This window comes from Charadrius vociferus, unplaced genomic scaffold (assembly GCF_000708025.1).
Source record: "Charadrius vociferus isolate BGI_N301 unplaced genomic scaffold, ASM70802v2 scaffold112, whole genome shotgun sequence".
Lineage (NCBI taxonomy): Eukaryota > Metazoa > Chordata > Aves > Charadriiformes > Charadriidae > Charadrius > Charadrius vociferus.
The window spans coordinates 111447-130996 of NW_009647011.1; the positions used below are offsets into that span (position 1 = coordinate 111447).

The 19550-nt window shown below is 43.0% G+C and overlaps 1 protein-coding gene across 1 annotated transcript; it reads left to right on the forward strand.

The window, feature by feature from the left end:
• Window positions 1-265: 265 nt before the first annotated feature.
• On the forward strand, window positions 266-18581 carry ISM1 (isthmin 1, angiogenesis inhibitor). The gene is made up of 6 exons (XM_009895434.1): window positions 266-322; window positions 921-1157; window positions 9734-10001; window positions 13044-13187; window positions 16151-16240; window positions 17916-18581. Exons 1-6 carry the CDS (start codon window positions 266-268, stop codon window positions 18431-18433), a joined length of 1314 nt encoding a protein of 437 aa, XP_009893736.1. The 3' UTR covers window positions 18434-18581.
• The last annotated feature ends 969 nt before the right edge of the window (window positions 18582-19550 follow it).

The following is a 19550-nucleotide window of genomic DNA, read 5'->3' on the forward strand; positions in this document are numbered from 1 at the left end:
CACGCATTTTTTTATAGCCATAAGAAGATTTGACTTCTCTGCTGGCTTTTTCCCCGAGTCCCCAGGCCGGTCCTAACCCAGGGAGTGGGTGTTTTGATACTAAATGTATCTCCTTGGTGAGGTCAAAGGCAGTGGCAGCAGTGCTACTGGTTTGAAGGCAGCCTGCCGTAATACACTACAAAAACCAAAAGTACGCTCAACAATAACAAAAGCATTAACCGCTGACCCACAACTTGGTGAAATTCAATCCCGCCATTAGGCAAACATGAAAATGAGATCCCAGAGGAAGGAAGGTTCAGATGTTCAAGACCAGAGGAATTGGGTGAGGAACGCAGACAAGGAGATGGAAGTTGCTGCAGACTGAGGAGAGAGAGGGGGAGGTTGCCAGTTCAGCGGTAGGATCTTTTAATTCCATAAATTTCAATAGGCACTCAGCAGCAGAGTTTTTGCTCCACTTTGGAACAAAGCAAACTGAAAGGATTTATAATAAAGATGCCCTTCACCATTTTAGGGAGACATTTGATGTGATGTAATTTGATTTCCCAGGGGTGGCTTCAGAGCCTCAGGTTTCCAGATGTGCTTTAAGTTAGACACTTGTGTCAATGTGTAGGTGCTCACCGCAAGGCTGGAATGTTACAGGAATTTAGAAGAGCTGACTCAGTTTTGTCTTGTGTCAGATGGTTACAGATTTGCACTGCTGTAAGTGTATCTCAGTAAAAGTCAGATGCCAAACCCAGGAGCACCCTAGAAAATAGCAGTTATAAATCCTGTGTGTTTCAGTAACGTGCAGTGGGTCTGTGTGCTGCAGAGCTTTCTGTATGGGCTCTGCAGCCCTCGTTGGCAGGGAGCTGGAGATGGGGGCGTTGGCAGGACTGCACACTTTTGCAGTTGTTGTTATAGCGCGTTGCTTTTTTCCCCAGAACACGCTCACTGCAGATGACCCTTCTCCTGAAGACAGCTTCACCCTGAACCCCGAGGACAGAAGAGAATACCCTGATCTCCAGGCAGCCCACCGGCCGTTCCCTAAGCAGCGATTCAGGCAGGAAAACGGGCATACGTCCTTGCAGAGAGATGGACCCAGATCTTTCCTCCTGGATCTCCCAAACTTCCCTGACCTGTCAAAAGCAGATATCAATGGGCAGAATCCCAACATTCAGGTACAAGTTTATGTTCGTGTGTGATTTTTTTTTTTTTTTTTTTTTTTTACAAGCTGCACGAGTTACTTTACTGAACCAAGAGAACAAGAGAACTTTCAGCCTGGCTTCCATGACATGCAGTCAGGACACCCTGTCTCTCTACCAATAGCACCAAGAGAGAATGCATATAATGTAGTATACATCATATATAATGTTTTGTATCTATAATACTTATAATATATAATATGCTTTTTGTCTTAAGCGAATGCACAGATTGCAATTTTTTTTTGAGTTTCTCTTTGGATAGTGTTGATTGCCTAAGCGTGGGTGTCAGTATAGACTTATTTATGATACTAAAGCCATCTTTACTATTGCCACTTTAGAACATATTCTCTTTGTTGATATTAAATGGGTATTTTACATTCTGTTTTTAATTCTCTGTTGCAAAATTTGTTTGCGAACAGATTCTCTTTTGGTGTACTTTTATAAAATGCAACCGTACACAAAGGTTATAAGAAAACAAATCCTTAAGTTTCAGCTCAAAATGTAGTCCTCTGTATGGAACTGAGACTTAAAGTTAATTTCTGCAGCAGCTGCCTGGAGTAAAAAAAATTTGTCTGCAAGAAACTTTGTTATATTTTATTCCTCAAACTGTTCTTGGGTTTGGAACGGTCTCTTACAGGCCACTTGCATCTTGAAACTTCAAGGATTAGGAAGAGGAAAAAATGAGTTATTTGTTTTTAATTCAGAGCCTTAAAGCAAAATTGGCATTAATAAGCAGCCTTTTTTAACCAAAACAATAAATTGAAATGTTGTTCTGCCTACGATGTGCTTATAAAAACAATACACTAATAGAACTGGTTTTCTGGTTAAATTAATTCCTGGCTTCTTACAGTTCCCCAGCCCACAAAATTACCATCCTTTTGATATGTCTAAGAAGTACGTACATAAAGATATAATAGATCTGTTGGTGAGAGACCAACACGATCGGGCGAGAACAAGCTGTCTCCAAGTTACGTCTTGCAACCTTAAGAAGCCCAGCAGACTTGGATCAAGTGCGGGTCCAATACTTGACGGGCCAAGGCAGTAAACATTTTCAACATGTGGTGACTGTACACATCCCTCACGCTAGGAGAAGCCGTCCAGAAAGCCGTAGGAAGGGAAGGTGGGGAAGCGATAGGGGCCCCAGGTTGTGGCATGAGGTAAATAGTGTAACATCACTGTTTGACCAGTATGTAAACTGCAGAGGAGGGCAGGAGGAAACAAAAGCCTTCTCTGATTGGTAACAGCATTTAATGTTTAGACCCGGGGAATAGATAAATGAGACGGAAACATTTCCCTAGCTTGTCTTTATAGTAACTGCTTCTGCTCTGACCTCTTTTTCCACCACCTGATCTGGAAATGTGTCAGCCAACTGTGTCAGCAGTTTTGGTGGACTCGGAGAACTGGGAAGCCTAGTCCTGTAAACTGGAAAACATTGGGCAACATTAATCCTGTTGCTCTTGTGCGCAAGGATCATCTCTTCCAGAAACAGGCTCCCTAAGTTCTGCATTATATTTAGTCCGCTTACTTAGGGGCATAAATAGGGATATACAAAGCTTCTTTAAGTTCCTGGTTGACAGTCCTGCAGCACATCAGGCCTCATGGAGATAAAGCTCCTATTAATTCATCACAGACTCAATTAAAGTTTATTTCTTTGCCTAAAGGTTGTAGAAGGTGGCCTACTCTGGGGAAAAACAGGATTATAGTGAATTCTTGTTCATTAAACTATACCATACCTGAATGGAAATAATGACACTTGTTGACTTGCAGAGTTCTCACTGGCTGTTTGGCAGGTGAAAGCAGAATTGATATCTATTTTTCTTTTTGCACAATGGCTTTGGGCCCTGTCAGTTACAATCCCGGGGCTGTTAATTTAAAAGTCCTCGTAGGACAGTGAGGTTGGAAAGGAGAAAAAAGTCTGTGTGTGCTAATCTAGTGCAATGGCCACATTTACCTCTCAAAGACCCACGGCTTCTTTACCCTTCTACTACTATAGCTCTACACAGACCAAAAATAACATTTTTAAGAGTAATTACACCTGGAAATTTTAAATACCTAATAAACACATATAACTCAGCCTGAAAAAGCAGGTTGAGAAGATACTCCAGTGAGATGTCTTTACGGCTATTCCTTCTCTGGTTCCCTGTGAGAAGCAATCGCTGTATCATGCCCTGGTTGTGTGCTCTGTCAGGGAGGAAGTGGTGGATATCAGAACACCATCACAGGAAGAAAGAAAATTAGCATGTCCCCAGGCTACTGCTGTATTTATCAAGTGATAATCAAATAGCAGACTGCCTTCTAGAAAACAGAAACAACAGTTCAGAAACAACAGTCAGAGCTGCAGTAATCGAAAGGCTATTTGACACTTTGCATGGAAGACCAGGACGACGCTTGCTGGTCTGTCTGTGGCAGGCCAGCCTTGTAAAATCTCCCATTATTTTATGCTTTAGCGTTGCTTCCACACTGGTGGAAGAGGGTAACATCAGTAGCTGCTGTTGAGCAAAGGCTGGCTGTTTGGTTTGGGGGTTTTTGAGAGTCTTTTGTTTTTTAGTCATTTTAACTATTCTGTCAATGCCCAGAAAACTTCTGGGAAAGAAAGGTGATGCAAAAACTGATCACATTTTCCCTGGATTTCCTCTCGCATGTGGAAAATCCCTTTCGTGTAGGTTTTCACTTGTTTGACTGGCCGAGGGATGCCTATGCAGACCTTGTTATTCAGGGCAGGGTTATTCAGAGTAAGACAGAATTGCTTTTACTCCTGGGTAACAGAATGAAGTCACATGGGGGGTGTATGGGAACCTGCTTATTTTCCATTTCTGATGGGTTTTTCTTACTGTTCCAGCCAGCCTTCTACAACCTCTTCTCTGCAGCCGATCCTCTGTTAAGAGCCAGGTGCTTCAACTTGCTGAACTCTTGCTCTTGTCCCTCCCCTTTTCCTTTTACTCCTGGTTTCCTAGGGTTGTGTACTGTAACAGGTAGCACGCTGCTCTCTGTTGTCTCACTGCTTTGCTGCTTTCCTAGCAGTGCTGGAGCCCGTGTCAAATGAGCAGAAAAAGGAAAAGTCCTTACTGTTTGTCAGGCAAGGGCGTTTTATTGATATTGATGCTCTTCGGAGAACTTGAATCTTGATCAAATTTCACAACCAGTATATCTGAAACACAGCTGGGTGAGTTCCAGTTGCGATGGATGTGTTAAACATTTTGGATGAGGAGATGGGTTCCAAGTAGAAACTGTGCAGGGTTAGGTAGGGTTCCTGGCCTAAAAAACATGTTGATGTGCCCTGGAAAACAGAAGTGAAATGGTATATGGTTAAATCTGTTTTGATTAGTATCCTCGCTGAGAATCAAGGGATTAGCAATAATTGATAGGAGTGATGTTAAGCCAGAAGTTAATGCTGCCCTGCTTGGTGATGTGTTGTCTTTATCATTTTACATGAGGCCTGTGGGCCATATCTACCAGTCATACCACTCCAGTGCTGCTGTGTTAGCTTTATTTATGCTCTTTGATATTTATTCAGTTTCTACCTTCTCTTAAAAATACATCTACACAGAACCACCCACTCTGGGAACATACACAACTACAGAGGAAAAAGGCTGTATGATCTGCTTCGAAAAAAGAACTGCAGACTTCAAACCAGCTCTTATCTGGGTTCATCCATGGCCATTTACTTCACCTCCATCTATATCATGTCACTTTTAACACAGATGTATTTTTTTGGTAGCATTTATATTTGTCATTTGAAGCTGCTGGTTTCACTGCATTGGAAGGCGACACCCTCTTGTTGTTGTCACAAAAGACTCAGCGGTATCTGACACTGAGCTCTGACCATTACATTTCATCCCTAATCCAGCACGGTAAGAATCGGAGGGCTCCAGTAGTGTTTATTGCTTGTAATGCCTCTAAGGCTTAGTAGTTTAAGGTATTAGCAAAGTAATTGTCTCTATGGTTAAATTAACACCCAGAAAAGCAGAGAGCACATTTTGACTTTCTTGGTCCTTGGGCTGGGTCTGTACTGTGGAGGACTCCCAGCTCCCACGACCATCTCCCCGGTTAGCATGCCTGCTTCCCTGAGCCAGCTGCAGCACCGCAGACGCGATGTAGCCGTGCCAGGAACTAGCTAGTCCCCTTAGCAAGCTGGAGAGACTGGTCTAGGCAGAGCAGGGTGCCAGAGGGCCATGGTTAAACCACTCTCAATGTATCAGGGCTGTTATTACCTCTGTACAGGTTTCTTAATGTCACGGTGTACCAAGCTCGTTGCAGAGTGCAAAATTCAGAGCTGGGTTTAGGATCAGATTTTTAATTCTGGGGTTCAGTTGAGCCCATCAGAGAGTGCAACTAGGATTGGCAACATAACGTGACTTCAATCCTGAAATTTGTATTTATCTTCTTCACTGCCAGCAAATTTTGAGGGTCCTTCACTTTCCTTTCAGCAAGTCCAGAAAACTGTTCCAAGTGAGCTGTCGTGACATTACCGGAAGTAATTTGGTGTCACTGCTGATCTAATTTTTAACTGAAGTTGTTATGTTGTGTAAACCCGAACTTAACATTTCAGTATCTTACAACGAACTCATTTCTGTTCTGCTGTCGTAGTTTGCTCATTGCTGATGTGCACATATGCACCTTTACAGAGTGGCAAGTTCTGCATTGAAAATTTGCATCAGTTGCACGAAGGAAACAGAGGATAGGAATGTCATAGAATCCACTGCTTGCACAATATTGCAAGTGTAGTTTTTCCTGAAACATAATCTTCCAGTTGCTTAGGGCAATGTTTACAGCATTAAAGTGAATTCAGAAACATTGTCTCAGTAAACAGGACGAAGTACACAGAACTTTTTGTGCGCTCCAACAGGCAGGGAAAATATTTATCTTCTGTATATTTTTGGCCAGGAGAAAATTGGATGTTGGTGTCTGAAGACATCTGTGCTTGATACATTTGTTTCGTTAGAAATTGAGTGCGACTCTGTTGTTTTAATGTACCTGTGCCAATTGTTTTTAACAATTTTTAGAGGAACATCCTTATTTACAGCTCACACAACCATAGAAGTGGCTTCGTTTTAGATGTGAATACTTTTGGAGATGATTGAAGATTTATACAGGAACCATGTGACCACAGATATTTTGGGAAGCTTGAGAAAAAAAATAAACAATCTTTACAGTTTTGATAATCACTGGAAGAAGAAATCAGAGAAAATGAAGTCTTTAAAACAGTCTCCAAGATAGGAATACTAAACTAGGTCTATTTAGTTTTTGAGAGAACGTGTTTTGTTGGAGTAAGTTATACAGCATGAAAGCTTTTCCAGAGCTGCTTTAAATGCCCATTTTTAATGACACTATTTCTAAATCTCATTTCTTCTTTCATTTTTATAAACAACCCCCAGTATAGAAACCAATCAAACAAGATACATGTTTGTGTATCATATATATGTATATGTATTTGTATTTGTATAGTCATGGGCTGTTGTTAAGGCTGGCTGTAAGTACTGAGAAGAATTCAGTGAATGCTGATTTTTCCAAATTTTAGGCTGGGATAGGGGAGCAATTGCTCACCTGAAGCAGCAGCCTTTTCTCACGCCTCTGCCCTAGCTTTTGGGCCATACCATGGAGGGATTACTAGGATTACGCACTGATTTGCTCCCTGCCTCTGGAAGGTACATTAAGCAGGGCTGGGCAGAGCACAGTTGAGTCTCTGAAAACTAACAGAACCAGACTTGACTGAAGTGGCAGTTCACACAATCCCGGGATTCTTGAAACAGTTTCTTTCCCTCTGTGTTTTTTTATGCCACATGTTAAACAAACAACTCGGTAATCAAAGCTTAAAACGGGGGAGAGAGAAATACAGGTGTGTGTGAGACTATCACATTGGATTTTGTTATGTTCATTTTTTAAATAGGCTATTTTAAAAAACCTGCCTACGCTGGGGTGGATCTTATCTTGATGCCTCCTTTCCCCAGACTTCTCTTTAAGACAAAGGGATTATTAACTGGAATAAAGTCTGAGGCCTCAACCTCTGTTTCCTGGCTGACAAGGCACTCTAGTACTGCAAAGTGACTTACAGTATGCTGGAGAGGAGAGAGGCAGAGTGGAAGAACTCCTTCCCCCCTGCCCAGATACCACTGAAAGAAGCACTGGGCATTGGGTCACCCCAATGGGTTGTGGTTTCCCAGTTTGTTCCATGTTAGCTAGTTCTAAGCCAGATGTAGGACATTTTTGTTGCAGGGTAAGTCTTGCGTGTTGAAAAACTCATTTTACAGGCCTTTGTAATAAGCCTCCTTGGTAGTAAACACAGACTGAAGTGGGATATCTGATTGCACAGACACGTCTTGAAAGTAAGTTAGTGGCAGTGCTGTTGGAGGTCTGATGAGGTCTCATGAGCCTGGAAGTTTGTACGTGACACCTGCCTCTCTTCCCCAGCGTAGCACTTTGCGCAACAGAAGTTCCTCTGTCCCGACAAACCTTCTTTTGCTTAAACTGACTTGACGTCCTGAATAAGTATTTTAAATCAAATCCCTGTGGTTCTTCAAACTGTACCTGGCTGAAATAATGCAAGGTCATTCTGAATCACTATCATATAACTACAGATTACCAAAGCAAAGGGAATGATTTTGAGAGATTTTTTCCCCCATTTTGCTGAGTCATTGCTTACAAAGTTCATGTGGTCTTAAAAATGCTCGCTACTAAAGTATTAGAGTCATACTAGTTTTCATGTGGGCAGTACTAAAGCCCTGTGACTGGCCGCTCAGTAACACTGTTTCCTTTCACTCATTGTGAAAACTCTGTTTTGCTTGGATAGATGCAACAATTTTGAATCCCTGAACTAACCCTGATGTTTTCAAACTTATGAAATCCATTTTAATTCTTGGTCTGTAGAAACTGAGGTTTAATGAAGTAATCATTCCAATTCCTGGAATGATTAGTCTGGGAGTAAAATATCTCTTGTGCAAAGATGCTATTAGGCTGACAACTGCACTTTCTCTCCCTCTAGTTCTTTCTCCCAGTGGAGCTCCCAGTAGTAGCCTCAAAGTTGTTTCATTTCAATGGCTTGGTCTATGGTCAAATACAGAGCATGAAATAGATGCAAAATCTCCTTTCTCCAAAAAAGGATGCGTGGGACTGTCTTGCCTGTGCAGCTGTGTCTGCAGCTACGAAGCTACGGCAGCAGTTCTGGTTTGCTTCCCACCTCGCACTCTTCTGTGGATCACAGGTAGCTGAAGAAACAGAGACACTCTTTTCTTTCTTTTTCTTGTGTGTGTCTTGTGATTGTACCGACAACAATTGTATAAAACTAAACCTTTTCCCCAAAATGCAAATCCATAGAGCCACGTAAATGACTTTTAGCATAATAGCACCTTATTCTGTTTTTCCTGGTTTTACACAACCCAGTTTTCATGGAGTACTGTCTTGAAAGACTGCTTTGCGACTCTGTAAAACAGGAAGAATACCTCCGTACCTATTAAACATTATAGGTCTATCTGATAGTCACTTCTGTATCACAGCTGTTTAGCAAGTCCAGTGTAATCACTGAATCACATTAGCACAAAGCATCAGAGCATTTTATGATTTAGCTGTGGCCACATTATGCTTGCAGGACTCATAGAGCCCAGGTTTCTGATGGCTAGTTCCTATTTCTACCTAAATAGCCACCTAGATGCACGCACAGTATTTGTGCAAGAGTTTGATAATTACACATTGTTCAGCACAGAAAAGGAGTAATCAAGGGTTGTCCCTATGCAGAAGTATATTTACATTCATGATGTCTGAGGGAATTGGGTAGCATTCTTCTAATCTCGGCTCTGGGCTTCTGTAGAAACCGTAAATGGGTTGTATATCATTATACTCTCCAGCACAGAAGGAGGACCTACTTCAGAGGGCTTAGCAGCAAGTGACTTACTCGGCGATGGCTGAAAGAGCCGCTGGGTCTCGTCACTGCTGAGTGCGGTTTCTCATAGCGGTGACAGCCCACGCCGCGGTGTGATGGAAACACTGGTGCTGCGGGGAGGCCGTGCAGGGGGACGGGCTGAGCTGCCGCTAGAGGGCAAGGCAGATGCAGACCCGCTGGAGACCCTGGGCGCTGCATCTTCTTCCACCTTTGCACTTGTGGACTTAGCCTTGTCTTGACTCCGTCCAGGTCCTTGGAACAGGCTCGGCACGCTGGTGTGCTTCATGCTTGCCTCAAAGTCAGCCTCAGTGTAATGAGCATAACAGATTTGGTTTTCTTTTTCCTTGTCATGTATGTTCGGGTTTAAACATCTTTTCCCCATAAGGCAGAAAATTCTGCTGCAAAGGTTTTGGGCACAGCATGGGTTATTATTTTGTGGAGGATTTTTCCTAGCCTTTGTTCCAAGGTCTGATTCAGCAGAGGTAGCAGAAGGAATCACTCAGCCGCCGCATATCTCTGGGCTCAGTAATCCACATGTGGTTTACAACATGCGAACCCTACAGTATTGCACAGCCCCTTTGCAAGGCAACACCAGTCGTTTGTCTTCGCTGTATAGAAAGTGTCCCACTGACTAGGAGGAGATGCTGACAGACAGCCTGGTCTATTTCGAATCCCCTAGGTTACCATTGAAGTGGTGGATGGCCCCGACGCCGAGACAGACAAGGATCTGCAGAAAGAGGGCAGCAAGCCTAGCTGGCCAGTCCCATCACCTGACTGGAGAAACTGGTGGCAGAGGTCCTCCACCTTGACTCGCATGAGCAGCGGTGACCAGGACTACAAGTATGACAGCGCTACTGAGGACAGCAACTTCCTCAACCCTCTCGGTGGGTGGGATAGTCATGCACCCAGTCACCGGACATTTGAGTCCAAGGAGCAGCCAGAGTATGGTAAGTTCGCGTTCCAGGCCTCTTATGGGCATCTTGGGATTGTAAAAACGAGTTTGGGGGAAATGAGAATGGTGAGGCATCGCTGAGAGTAGGCCAAGCAAAATAGAATTTTTCAACATGTGGCTTTTGTTCATCAGCTTTTAAATACAAATCTGTGCAGATGCACAAGCTGTACTGTGGTAGCTGCATTCCACTAGTAACTCTATAATCTTGAAAATCATACCAGTTATCCCATAAGAGGACCTTTTTTTAGTCCTAAGTGTACTTTTTTTAAAAGCAAAGGAAACAAGGTTTCATATTTATTTTTAGAGTAAGGATACGTACGAATTTAGAATCGTGCGGTGGTTTGGGAACTCAAATATAATTATTGGATAAATAAGCAACATCTAAAACGTCGTAGTATTTGGTGGATACACAAATAAGATGAATTATGTTGGTGCATGTGTGGGGAGTGGCATATGCAGCAGGAACATTGTGTATTTGCGTGTGTAATTCTCTTCCAGATGTGTCATGGCGAAAACAATTGTTTTCAGCTTGTTTCATTCAACAGTTGCAGAAATTAGAAACGGAGAGGAGCTACAGTTATTCGCTGCCCCAGGGGGCCGTAACTATTCGCGTGGGAATGACTCAGGAGGTGAGCTAACGTATGCTCACAGGTAGCTCAGAGCCTCCCGGATTTTAGTTGTTCGTAAATACAGATGTTTAGTTAGAGCAGGGTTTCAAAGCCACAGTAATTTTACCCTGGCACTTCTGTTGCGTTCCCAAGATTCTGCAGAGGGGCTGTCATGCACTGATTCTGTCTTATTTTTCCCCTGTTTTGGTTAACTTTACGTCCTAGAGCCTTAACAATGCGAGAGACTTTTTGTGGAACGGTGTATTTGAACACATACATAGGTATTAAATTTTGTGGCCAGAAGATTAAAGTCTACCCCTTCTTTACACCTGTACACTTGTGGGCACACTTTATTGCCAAGAATTCATACATTAGCTAGTTGTTCATTTAGGCAAAATAAAATTGCTTTCACAAATAATTGTGGTTGGAAAAAAATAGTAAGAATTACAAATATATAAAATAGGAAGAACAGGTTGCGCTCCAGCTGAAAATCTAACATCATATATTTAATAGTAGATAATGTGTGCTTCGTAATGCAGGATAAACACTAGGTAGGTAGGCCTAAAAATTATCCTAGAGCTCTCTGCCATACACCAGAGCACCCTACTAACTGGAAGAGACTCCTGGCCTTCTGACGAACCTAAAATGTCGTGTGCCATTGGCCTTGGCCAGAGGATGTAGCAGCAGATCCTGCCCATATGGGGCTTTTATGCTCGTTCCAGCCATTGCCCTCTTCCCACGTTTCACAGCTCTATCTCCCTCATCCTGCCCCTGCCAAAAAGCACCGCACAGCTGTGCCCACACTTCCTGGGCCTCCCAGGCTGGGCTCTTTGACAAGCCTGCACACCCTCCCTCTTCCTCGTCAGCCACATGGAGAAAAAAGTTCAGAGTTGGAAAGCAGCTGGAAAGAAGAGCAGGGCCAGGGAGAAAGGGCAGATCACATTGTCCTAAGACACCTGTTTAGGCTGCTGTAGTGCCCACCTGTTGGCAAGCCCCAGAATCGTGGGTCTTTGCACACAAACAGTAGCCATGTGCCCACCCACATCACACCATGGACACCTGATTGAAGTGTGGTGGCTTCCCAAACGCAGCAGTGTAAGAAAAGGAGGAAGAGCACATAAGGTCCCTGCCACGAGGAACTCGCATCTAGGCAGCTTGCTACAAGTGAGATATATAACCTTCCCATACTCCTGGCAATAAATGTTTAATAGCACCCCACAGAGTTGTCATCAGTCATTACATATGGTACAAATCAAGTTACGTGTTCTACTAACCAGCTCAGGAAGCGCACAGACAGCATGGCAGTGGGGGGGCAGCGGGAATCGCGTGTAGCACAGAGGCCAGTGCAGGCAGGGATCTGGCCCTGTGTCTTGCCTGTACATACACGTTCAGCCTATAGCTGCAGAGCAGGGCTGGCTCAGAGTCACTACACCCGATTTTGCTTTGCTACCAGTGCTGGTTAAACCCAAATGAGCAAAGGCTGCAAGTTATCATCACAGGGATTAAACATCTCCTGTAGATTGCAGAGAAAGCCATTAAGCCAGATGTTCCCTAGCAAGAGACAGTACTCAGCTGGGGAGGCAAGTGGGAAGGCAAGAGAACTGGGATTGGTTCATGTACTCCATTTAGTGGCCTCACAAGGTGGGATGTCCAACAGTTAACTCAGCAAACAAAGGAGACTGGTTCTAAGGGGTTTAGATACTTACAGTGGTGGTGCAGACTTGGTGACCTTTGCCCTTGGCTGGCTACCAGAAGAGAATAAAGTTGTGTTTCGTTTTCAGAAGGTTCCTGCTAGTAAACAGACAGATTTGATGTTATTTAATAATTCACAAGAAACACTACAAATTGTATGTTGTTCTGGGTGCAAGATGCATATGCAGTTCCGTATATTCATGGAAGTGTTCCTGTAATACCTGTTTCCTGTTCAAGGGACTGAAAAACAAAATTACAATTTTCACGCATGACCCTCAGCCTCCCGTAGTCCAACAGCTGTTGTGTCCTAAAAATTAATTGAGTATTGTTGTGCTCTTGCAGTGCGTTTTGCAAAGAAGAAAAAGAAAACTTCATTTATCCTGTGCCTGATTAGTCTGTGGTCAGAAAACATATTCCTATATACAGGGAAATGATGTGAATAGATGTGTACTGTTAGTTCATGACCCAGCTTTGCAGCTGAGGATTCTCAGCTGCCAAAAGGTCAAAAGAGAAAGGAAATATTTTTTCAAATAATGTTGCGTGCATTTCCCTGAGGAGCATCAAGTGTGAAAACCATTTAAACAGCAGGCTTATGCCTGGCGTTTAGCCCAAGCTTCAGGTAGAGACATCTGGATCCCATTCTTGTTTTGCCTTCTTAATAAAAAACACTACACAGTAGTTTTGGGTAGTAGGAGTTTTGTTTCTTCATTTCCTTCCTCATCTTTGTTCTTGCACAGATTATATTGATGGTGAGGGAGACTGGAGCCCGTGGTCCCTTTGTAGCGTCACCTGCGGGAGTGGCAATCAGAAGCGGACGAGGTCCTGCGGGTACGCCTGCACTGCCACGGAGTCGCGGACCTGCGACAGGCCCAACTGCCCAGGTGTGATCAGGTTCACGTGAATGCGTCAGAGGGGAGCAGGGAGAGGCAGTCGGGGTGGGGAGGAGAGCCCTCCCGGGCACAAAGCCCAGGGCCCGGTTGTTCCCTGGCGAGGTAGGAGTTTCGGTGGGAAGAGTCAAGGCCATTTATGAAATGGCAGGTTCTTTGCTAGTAATAATATGCTGCTAGATGCAGTCTGCTTTCCCCTGGGACTTAAAAGACAAATACAGGCTTTTTTTAGGTTATGGCAGTCATTTTTGTGCACAGTACATTTTGTATTCCAAAGGGTGTAATCTACTGTCTTGAAACAAATTTGTATTAATTTTAGAATTTCAAAACAGCTGTGCTGACCATTACCTCAGCGAACTCGTATTTTGCTGTGCAGTGAATGGGCATGACTGTGTTGTGAACAAGTAGCTCCCCACCAGTTCTATGGCTTTTAAGTTTTATGCTTATTGTATACAGAGTTGCTTTAAGACTCCATGAGTATTACTTTAAATACCTGCTTTGCGTTTCACTCCAGAGATTTTGGGTTCATTGGGCATTAAGCTACAAAATTTCCTGTCCTAGAAAGTCAGTGTTAAGGTGGAAATGTCATCTCTGTTTCATTACATGTTGCTTCATAATTGGAGAATTATAAAACAGCAAGTTTGGTCCTGCAACAGCTGTGCATCATGGGATGAAGGAACATACAGTTTTGGGTTGAATGTACTCAAAGGATACGGCCAAAGAGCTTTACTGCAGCTCCTACCCATCTACAGACATTAAATGCCAGTGATGGAGGTGTCCTTACCATCACGCAGTTTTTGCTTTGGTGAAAGCAGGGCCGAGCACTCAAACCTATGTCATAAAAATTTAAAGCTGCTACGGAAAAGTTTCCCGTGATGTTCTTTAAATGCTGCTGTGTATTTGGATTTAGGCAAGTGTGTAATGCAGTGATGCAGCAGTTGCCACAATGCATGGGATATATGCAATGTCATTACTTCCCAAGATCGGAGAGAAGTAAAAACACATGCCGTGGTGGTATGCATTTCACTGAGTTTACTTAATGACTCAGAAAGACAGAAATTCTTAAACTGGAGGTCAGGTTTTTTTGATGGGAAGTGAAACGTCAGCAGTGCTGGAGAGAAGACTTAGGAGCCTCAAGTGAGAGAGCTGGAGAGAAGCTTCTCACTCGCAGATAGATGTGTGCATCCATTGCCAGGTAAGGGCTGCTAGGCAGTTCAGGGGAAAAATGTTGCTGGACGCTGTCATACATCCTAAAACCTCAATAATAAGGGGTTAATTCCAGAAGAAAGCACGTAGCCCCCAGTTATATTCTCCAGTATTTATTACCAGCTAGCATCAAACAGTGGCAAACTTGAAAGAATATATTATGTCATATAACAGACCCCCAACGATCAGCAAGCAAAATATATTCCCTCTTTGAGGCTCTGCTGACATTTTTAAAATTACAAGGGCAAAGCTCAGCTTCTGCTGTTTATAATTCCAGCAGTGAATTACTGCCTTGTAATGGGTTCTTGGGTATCTATTATTCTGCATCTACTGCTGTAGTTAAGGCAAAACCCTATGATAATTTTATTGAAAAGCAGCCTGAGGCTGTTTTGAAGCTTTGCAAGCCACTATTATGCCCCAGTTCAGGAGATCAGGAGAAAGTTCCTTGGCAAGAAGATGGATGGTGAACAGACTTCATTATTAACCATATAGCTGTCATGTATTAAAGAGCTTTCTGCTCTCTTTGGAGGTCTTTAATTCAATGGAGGGGGAAAATACCCCAAACCTGTTCAAATGCTTCTTTGAAGAGACATTTGTTCTAAGGCTACGTAGCAGAGAAACATTAGGCTGGTAGGTAGGCCAAACTAAAGGAGCAATGAAAGGATGTTTACTTTGGCCAGATCAATTCTGGCACTTTCTGGCAATGTGTTTCGCTCTACTGATAGCCAACAGTGACTGGAGGTTGTTGAAAGATCCTGATATTTGAAGATGCTGATACTTTATTTGATATAGGTGGTGGGGGATGGGATTAATTGGCGAGGTTATTTATCTCTAGCCTACTCACACCTTTCAACTCCCTAGCACTGGGAGAGACCAACAAGCACCAGTCTTCGCGTAATAGCGTCTTCTTATCTTTGTCATTGCAGGGGGGTTGGACTAGATGACATTTAAAGGTCCCTTCCAACCCAAAACATTCTGTGATTCTTCGTACTTCCTGAAAAATGGTTGCCCACATACAGTTATGTCTTCAGGCTTAGGTTAGACATTAGGAAAAACTGCTACACTGAAAGGGTTACCAAAGACTGGAACAGGCTGCACAGGGAAGTGGTTGAATCACCATCCTTGGATGTATTTAAAAGCCGTATAGATATAGTGCTCAGGGACACAGTTTAGAACTGGGCCTGGTAGAGTTAGGTGACAGTTGGACTTGATCTTAAAGGTCTTTTCCAGCCATAAGGATTCTGTGATTCTATGTTGCTCTGTTTTAGAACATCTTACTCGGGGCTTTAGAGCTTCCATTAGGACACTTGTTTTTTGTCTTGTCGGTCACTTGCGATACATGCTCTGGAGAAGATGCTGGTGACAAAGCTGACCAGGTGGCTGTTGGTGAAGTGTGTGCAAAGCTCCTACCTGAATTACTGGGAGATACTGGCAAGCCTTGCATCAGGAAGAGGAGGAACAAAATTGGTGCCCTCACTGCTGCCCCTGCACAGGGTTCATAACTGACCAGTTTGTTGCTTAAATGTAATCTAAGCTCTAAAAGTTGAAAACTTTTGACCTTTGGGCTTTATCTTCCTAACACCACAGATTCCTTGGTCATTGTCCTTTTAAAGGAACACTCCCTCCAGCAGCAACTTCAGATTACTTCCCTGCCAAACAAAAGCACTGGGGAAGGAGGGGATGGAAGGGAAGCAGTTGATTGCATTGTGTTTTGATAGGAAAACAGCACCACTGACACCTGTTTGTCTTAGGGATCGAAGATACCTTCCGGACAGCTGCCACAGAAGTGAGCTTACTTGCAGGAAGTGAAGACTTCAACGCTACCAAACTGTTTGAAGTTGGTAAGCAGCCTAGTCAATCTTTCAGTAATAGATAAGAGACTTCCTTAGATTCTCCTGTTTTGACTCTAGCTGCGGGACCAAGATTTTGAGTTTCCCATTAAAAATGTCAGTAATAACGGCCATTTATTATCTTGCCTGAGTTTACGATCTGAACCTTAGCTTGCTTCTGTCATAGAATCTTTCTCCTCTTAAGTCTTAGCAAATTTCTGTGCTTCTTTCATTACCAAATGGTGAATCTCTGTCCTAGTTCAGGAAATAGCTGTAAAGTTCCACACTAATGGACGGAAAAAAAATCAAACACTGTTTAGCATTTTGCTGAAATAGCCTCAAATGGAAGATACTGTAAAAGCATTTTAGGTACAGCTGTCATATTAGAAGAAATGACAATGACTTTTATGAGCATAGCGTTTATAACTGTGCGCGCTGCAGTGAGGCTAGCCAAAGCAATTTTATAGGGCATGGCTCGATACTGATCTATCTGAAACCAGTCCAACCTCTACAATGTTCTGATTTCATCCCTCCAATGAAACCATAGTGTGGCCACTCTTAGACACTGGATGCTGGACTAATTGGATAAATAAAGTGATCCAGCACCTCCCTCCTATGGTGGTAGAGCACAATAGTTAATGACAGCTGGTATAGGACTCTTTAAGGAGATAGACAAACAGGACGCGGATCACTAAGTAAATATCTTGCAAGAATGTTTGCTGTAAGAGTTTTAGGTCCCAGTCTTTGCCTTACTCCAGAATCCTGTTAAGTGAGTGACAAGCAAGATGTGCAGGGTTTTCTTGAAAGCCCGTAACATGATACAGACACATGAAATAATGTTTTAGGTAGGGGACGTTTAACTGGATTCTCCCAAGACTTGCAAAATAATAAAGTGCCAGCATTAAATATGCTACTAGTCTATAAATCTCTTTAATCCCAGCTATAAGTCATGACTCTGGTGCCATTAAATCCTTCTAATGTACAGACGCTCTGATATTATGTCACATATGCCCTTTTAGAATTTGAATCACTTTTGGCTGCATTTGCAGCTAAGATGTCAGTCTCCGTGTTTGAACTACAGCTGCTTGAAATACCCCTTTGGGAAGATGGAGACCAAATAGAAAAAAAGTATTTGTTAGTTGAAAGAAAGACTGAATTAGGGCCTTAATAATGAATTTCAGAAAAGGTAATCCAGGCCTTGCTTGCCATGTTGGCATTGCTAGCGTCAAGAGCAATGTAATCCTTCAATATCTGAATCTGCTGTCCCTACGAGGTGAGTGTGTGGACTAGGGGTTTAAACTGGAGACTGGCATCATATCACTGTGATTTTCCTATTTCAGTTCTGTCGCTTGTAAACCCATGAGAGTCTCTCTTCTGCTTCATGGGGATATTGATTAGGTTAATTAGAATTTGCCGGGTAGAAAAAATGTCAGAGATTCCTACTGGCATGGTGCTGCACTATAATACAGATTAGCACTGCTGAAGTCAGTCGCATATGTGAGTTCTTTATCTGACAAGACAGCACATGAACGCACTGCAGGCAGGGAGGAAAGCTTTGCCTGCCCTTTCTTTCTTAAGCAAAGCACTGGTGCTGAACAGTTACACTTTACTCATTTGTTATCACTGATCATACGAACTGGGATGCTGTGTAATGTATCTTAAGTTTCCATTTCCTGCCCTTCAACAGATACTGATAGCTGCGAAAGATGGATGAGCTGCAAAAGTGAGTTCTTAAAGAAATATATGCACAAAGTGGTCAATGATCTTCCCAGCTGCCCATGCTCCTACCCCAGAGAAGTTGCGTACAGCACTGCTGAAATCTATGATCGAATTAAGAGGAAAAACTTTCGCTGGAAAGATGCAAGTGGTCCAAAGGAAAAACTGGAGATCTATAAGCCCACTGCACGATACTGCATCCGCTCCATGCTCTCTCTGGAAAGCACAACGCTTGCCGCACAGCACTGCTGCTATGATGATAACATGCAGCTGATTACCAGAGGGAAAGGGGCGGGTACACCAAACCTGATCAGCATCGAATTCTCAGCAGAACTCCATTACAAAGTGGACATTCTGCCTTGGATTATATGCAAAGGTGACTGGAGCCGATACAATGAAGCACGGCCTCCAAACAATGGGCAGAAGTGTACAGAAAACCCTTCAGATGAAGACTACTACAAGCAATTTCAAGAAGCGAGGGAATACTGAGATTTTCCTCCTCTTCAGACACAAAATAGCATTCGTTTCCTGGATGCCAAAGAACTGATAACGGCTGCTGCATTGTCTCCTTCACAGGGGTTGATCAGTTTCTTTCTAATGAATGTATATAGTTGTAATATAATACATAAGTATTTTTCATAGTGTGTGTAATTTATAAACACATATCTCTGTCTCACACACACCTATTTTTACATACAGCCATACATAAAACTTGTCCTGGTAGGATTTTATACTGCAATAACGTTCATTTAATAATGTGCATTTCATTTTATTCCCCAACTGTAACATAAGTGTGAGGGGGGCAGGGGAGGGGGGCAGCTGCCGTCACCATCAAACCCGAAGGCCCCAGCTGAGGAGGGCACATATTTAAAAGTTGTTATAAACAACAGGATTGAAGAATGTAGTTTTCCATATGGGAACGGTTTACAAGATTAATGCACCTAAAGCATCAGTTTGCTCTATAATCGATTTCATGACTAGTCATATCTAAGAAAGGAAGAAATATTTTTTTTGGAAGTGTTAATGCTCAAAAGTGAATATAGACAGTTATTAGCAATTTTTTTCTTGGAATTCTTCTTGTTACCTTCTAGCTCAGGTCTTTGCAGTCTGTCTGGCGTAGGCTGGCAGGGAAACGTACCTGTGGTTTTCCTACGGAGCAGAGGAAGTCCGATGCAGTGGTTCTGCAAGAGTTACAAATGGCCCACTCCTGGAGACATGTCAGATACAGAGCTACAGCTGTCAGGGCCTGTGTCTTATGCTGGGGAGCGGATCTTCAGGGCAGCTACCTGTAAACTAAGCGTGCCGTAAGTCTTTAGGGGAGTACAGCCAGAGAAGAAAACCATGTAAAAGCAAAAAAAAGACCTCACACTTACTTTCAAATTTTTAATACGAAGCGTGTTTAGATCTGCTTGTTTCTTTCTTTTCTTAAAAGAAAGAGGTTTATTTTTTTAAAGAACAGGAAAAGTGGAATACACATCTGAGTTCCCCAAGGTAAAGCATGCAACCAGCCCCTTTCCCCATTTAGCGTATGCTGAGTGCACAGTGTCCTACAGAAGAAGCTATTCTTTAGGGAAGCTGTCTGGGAGGAACTATTGGTGAGTTAAAA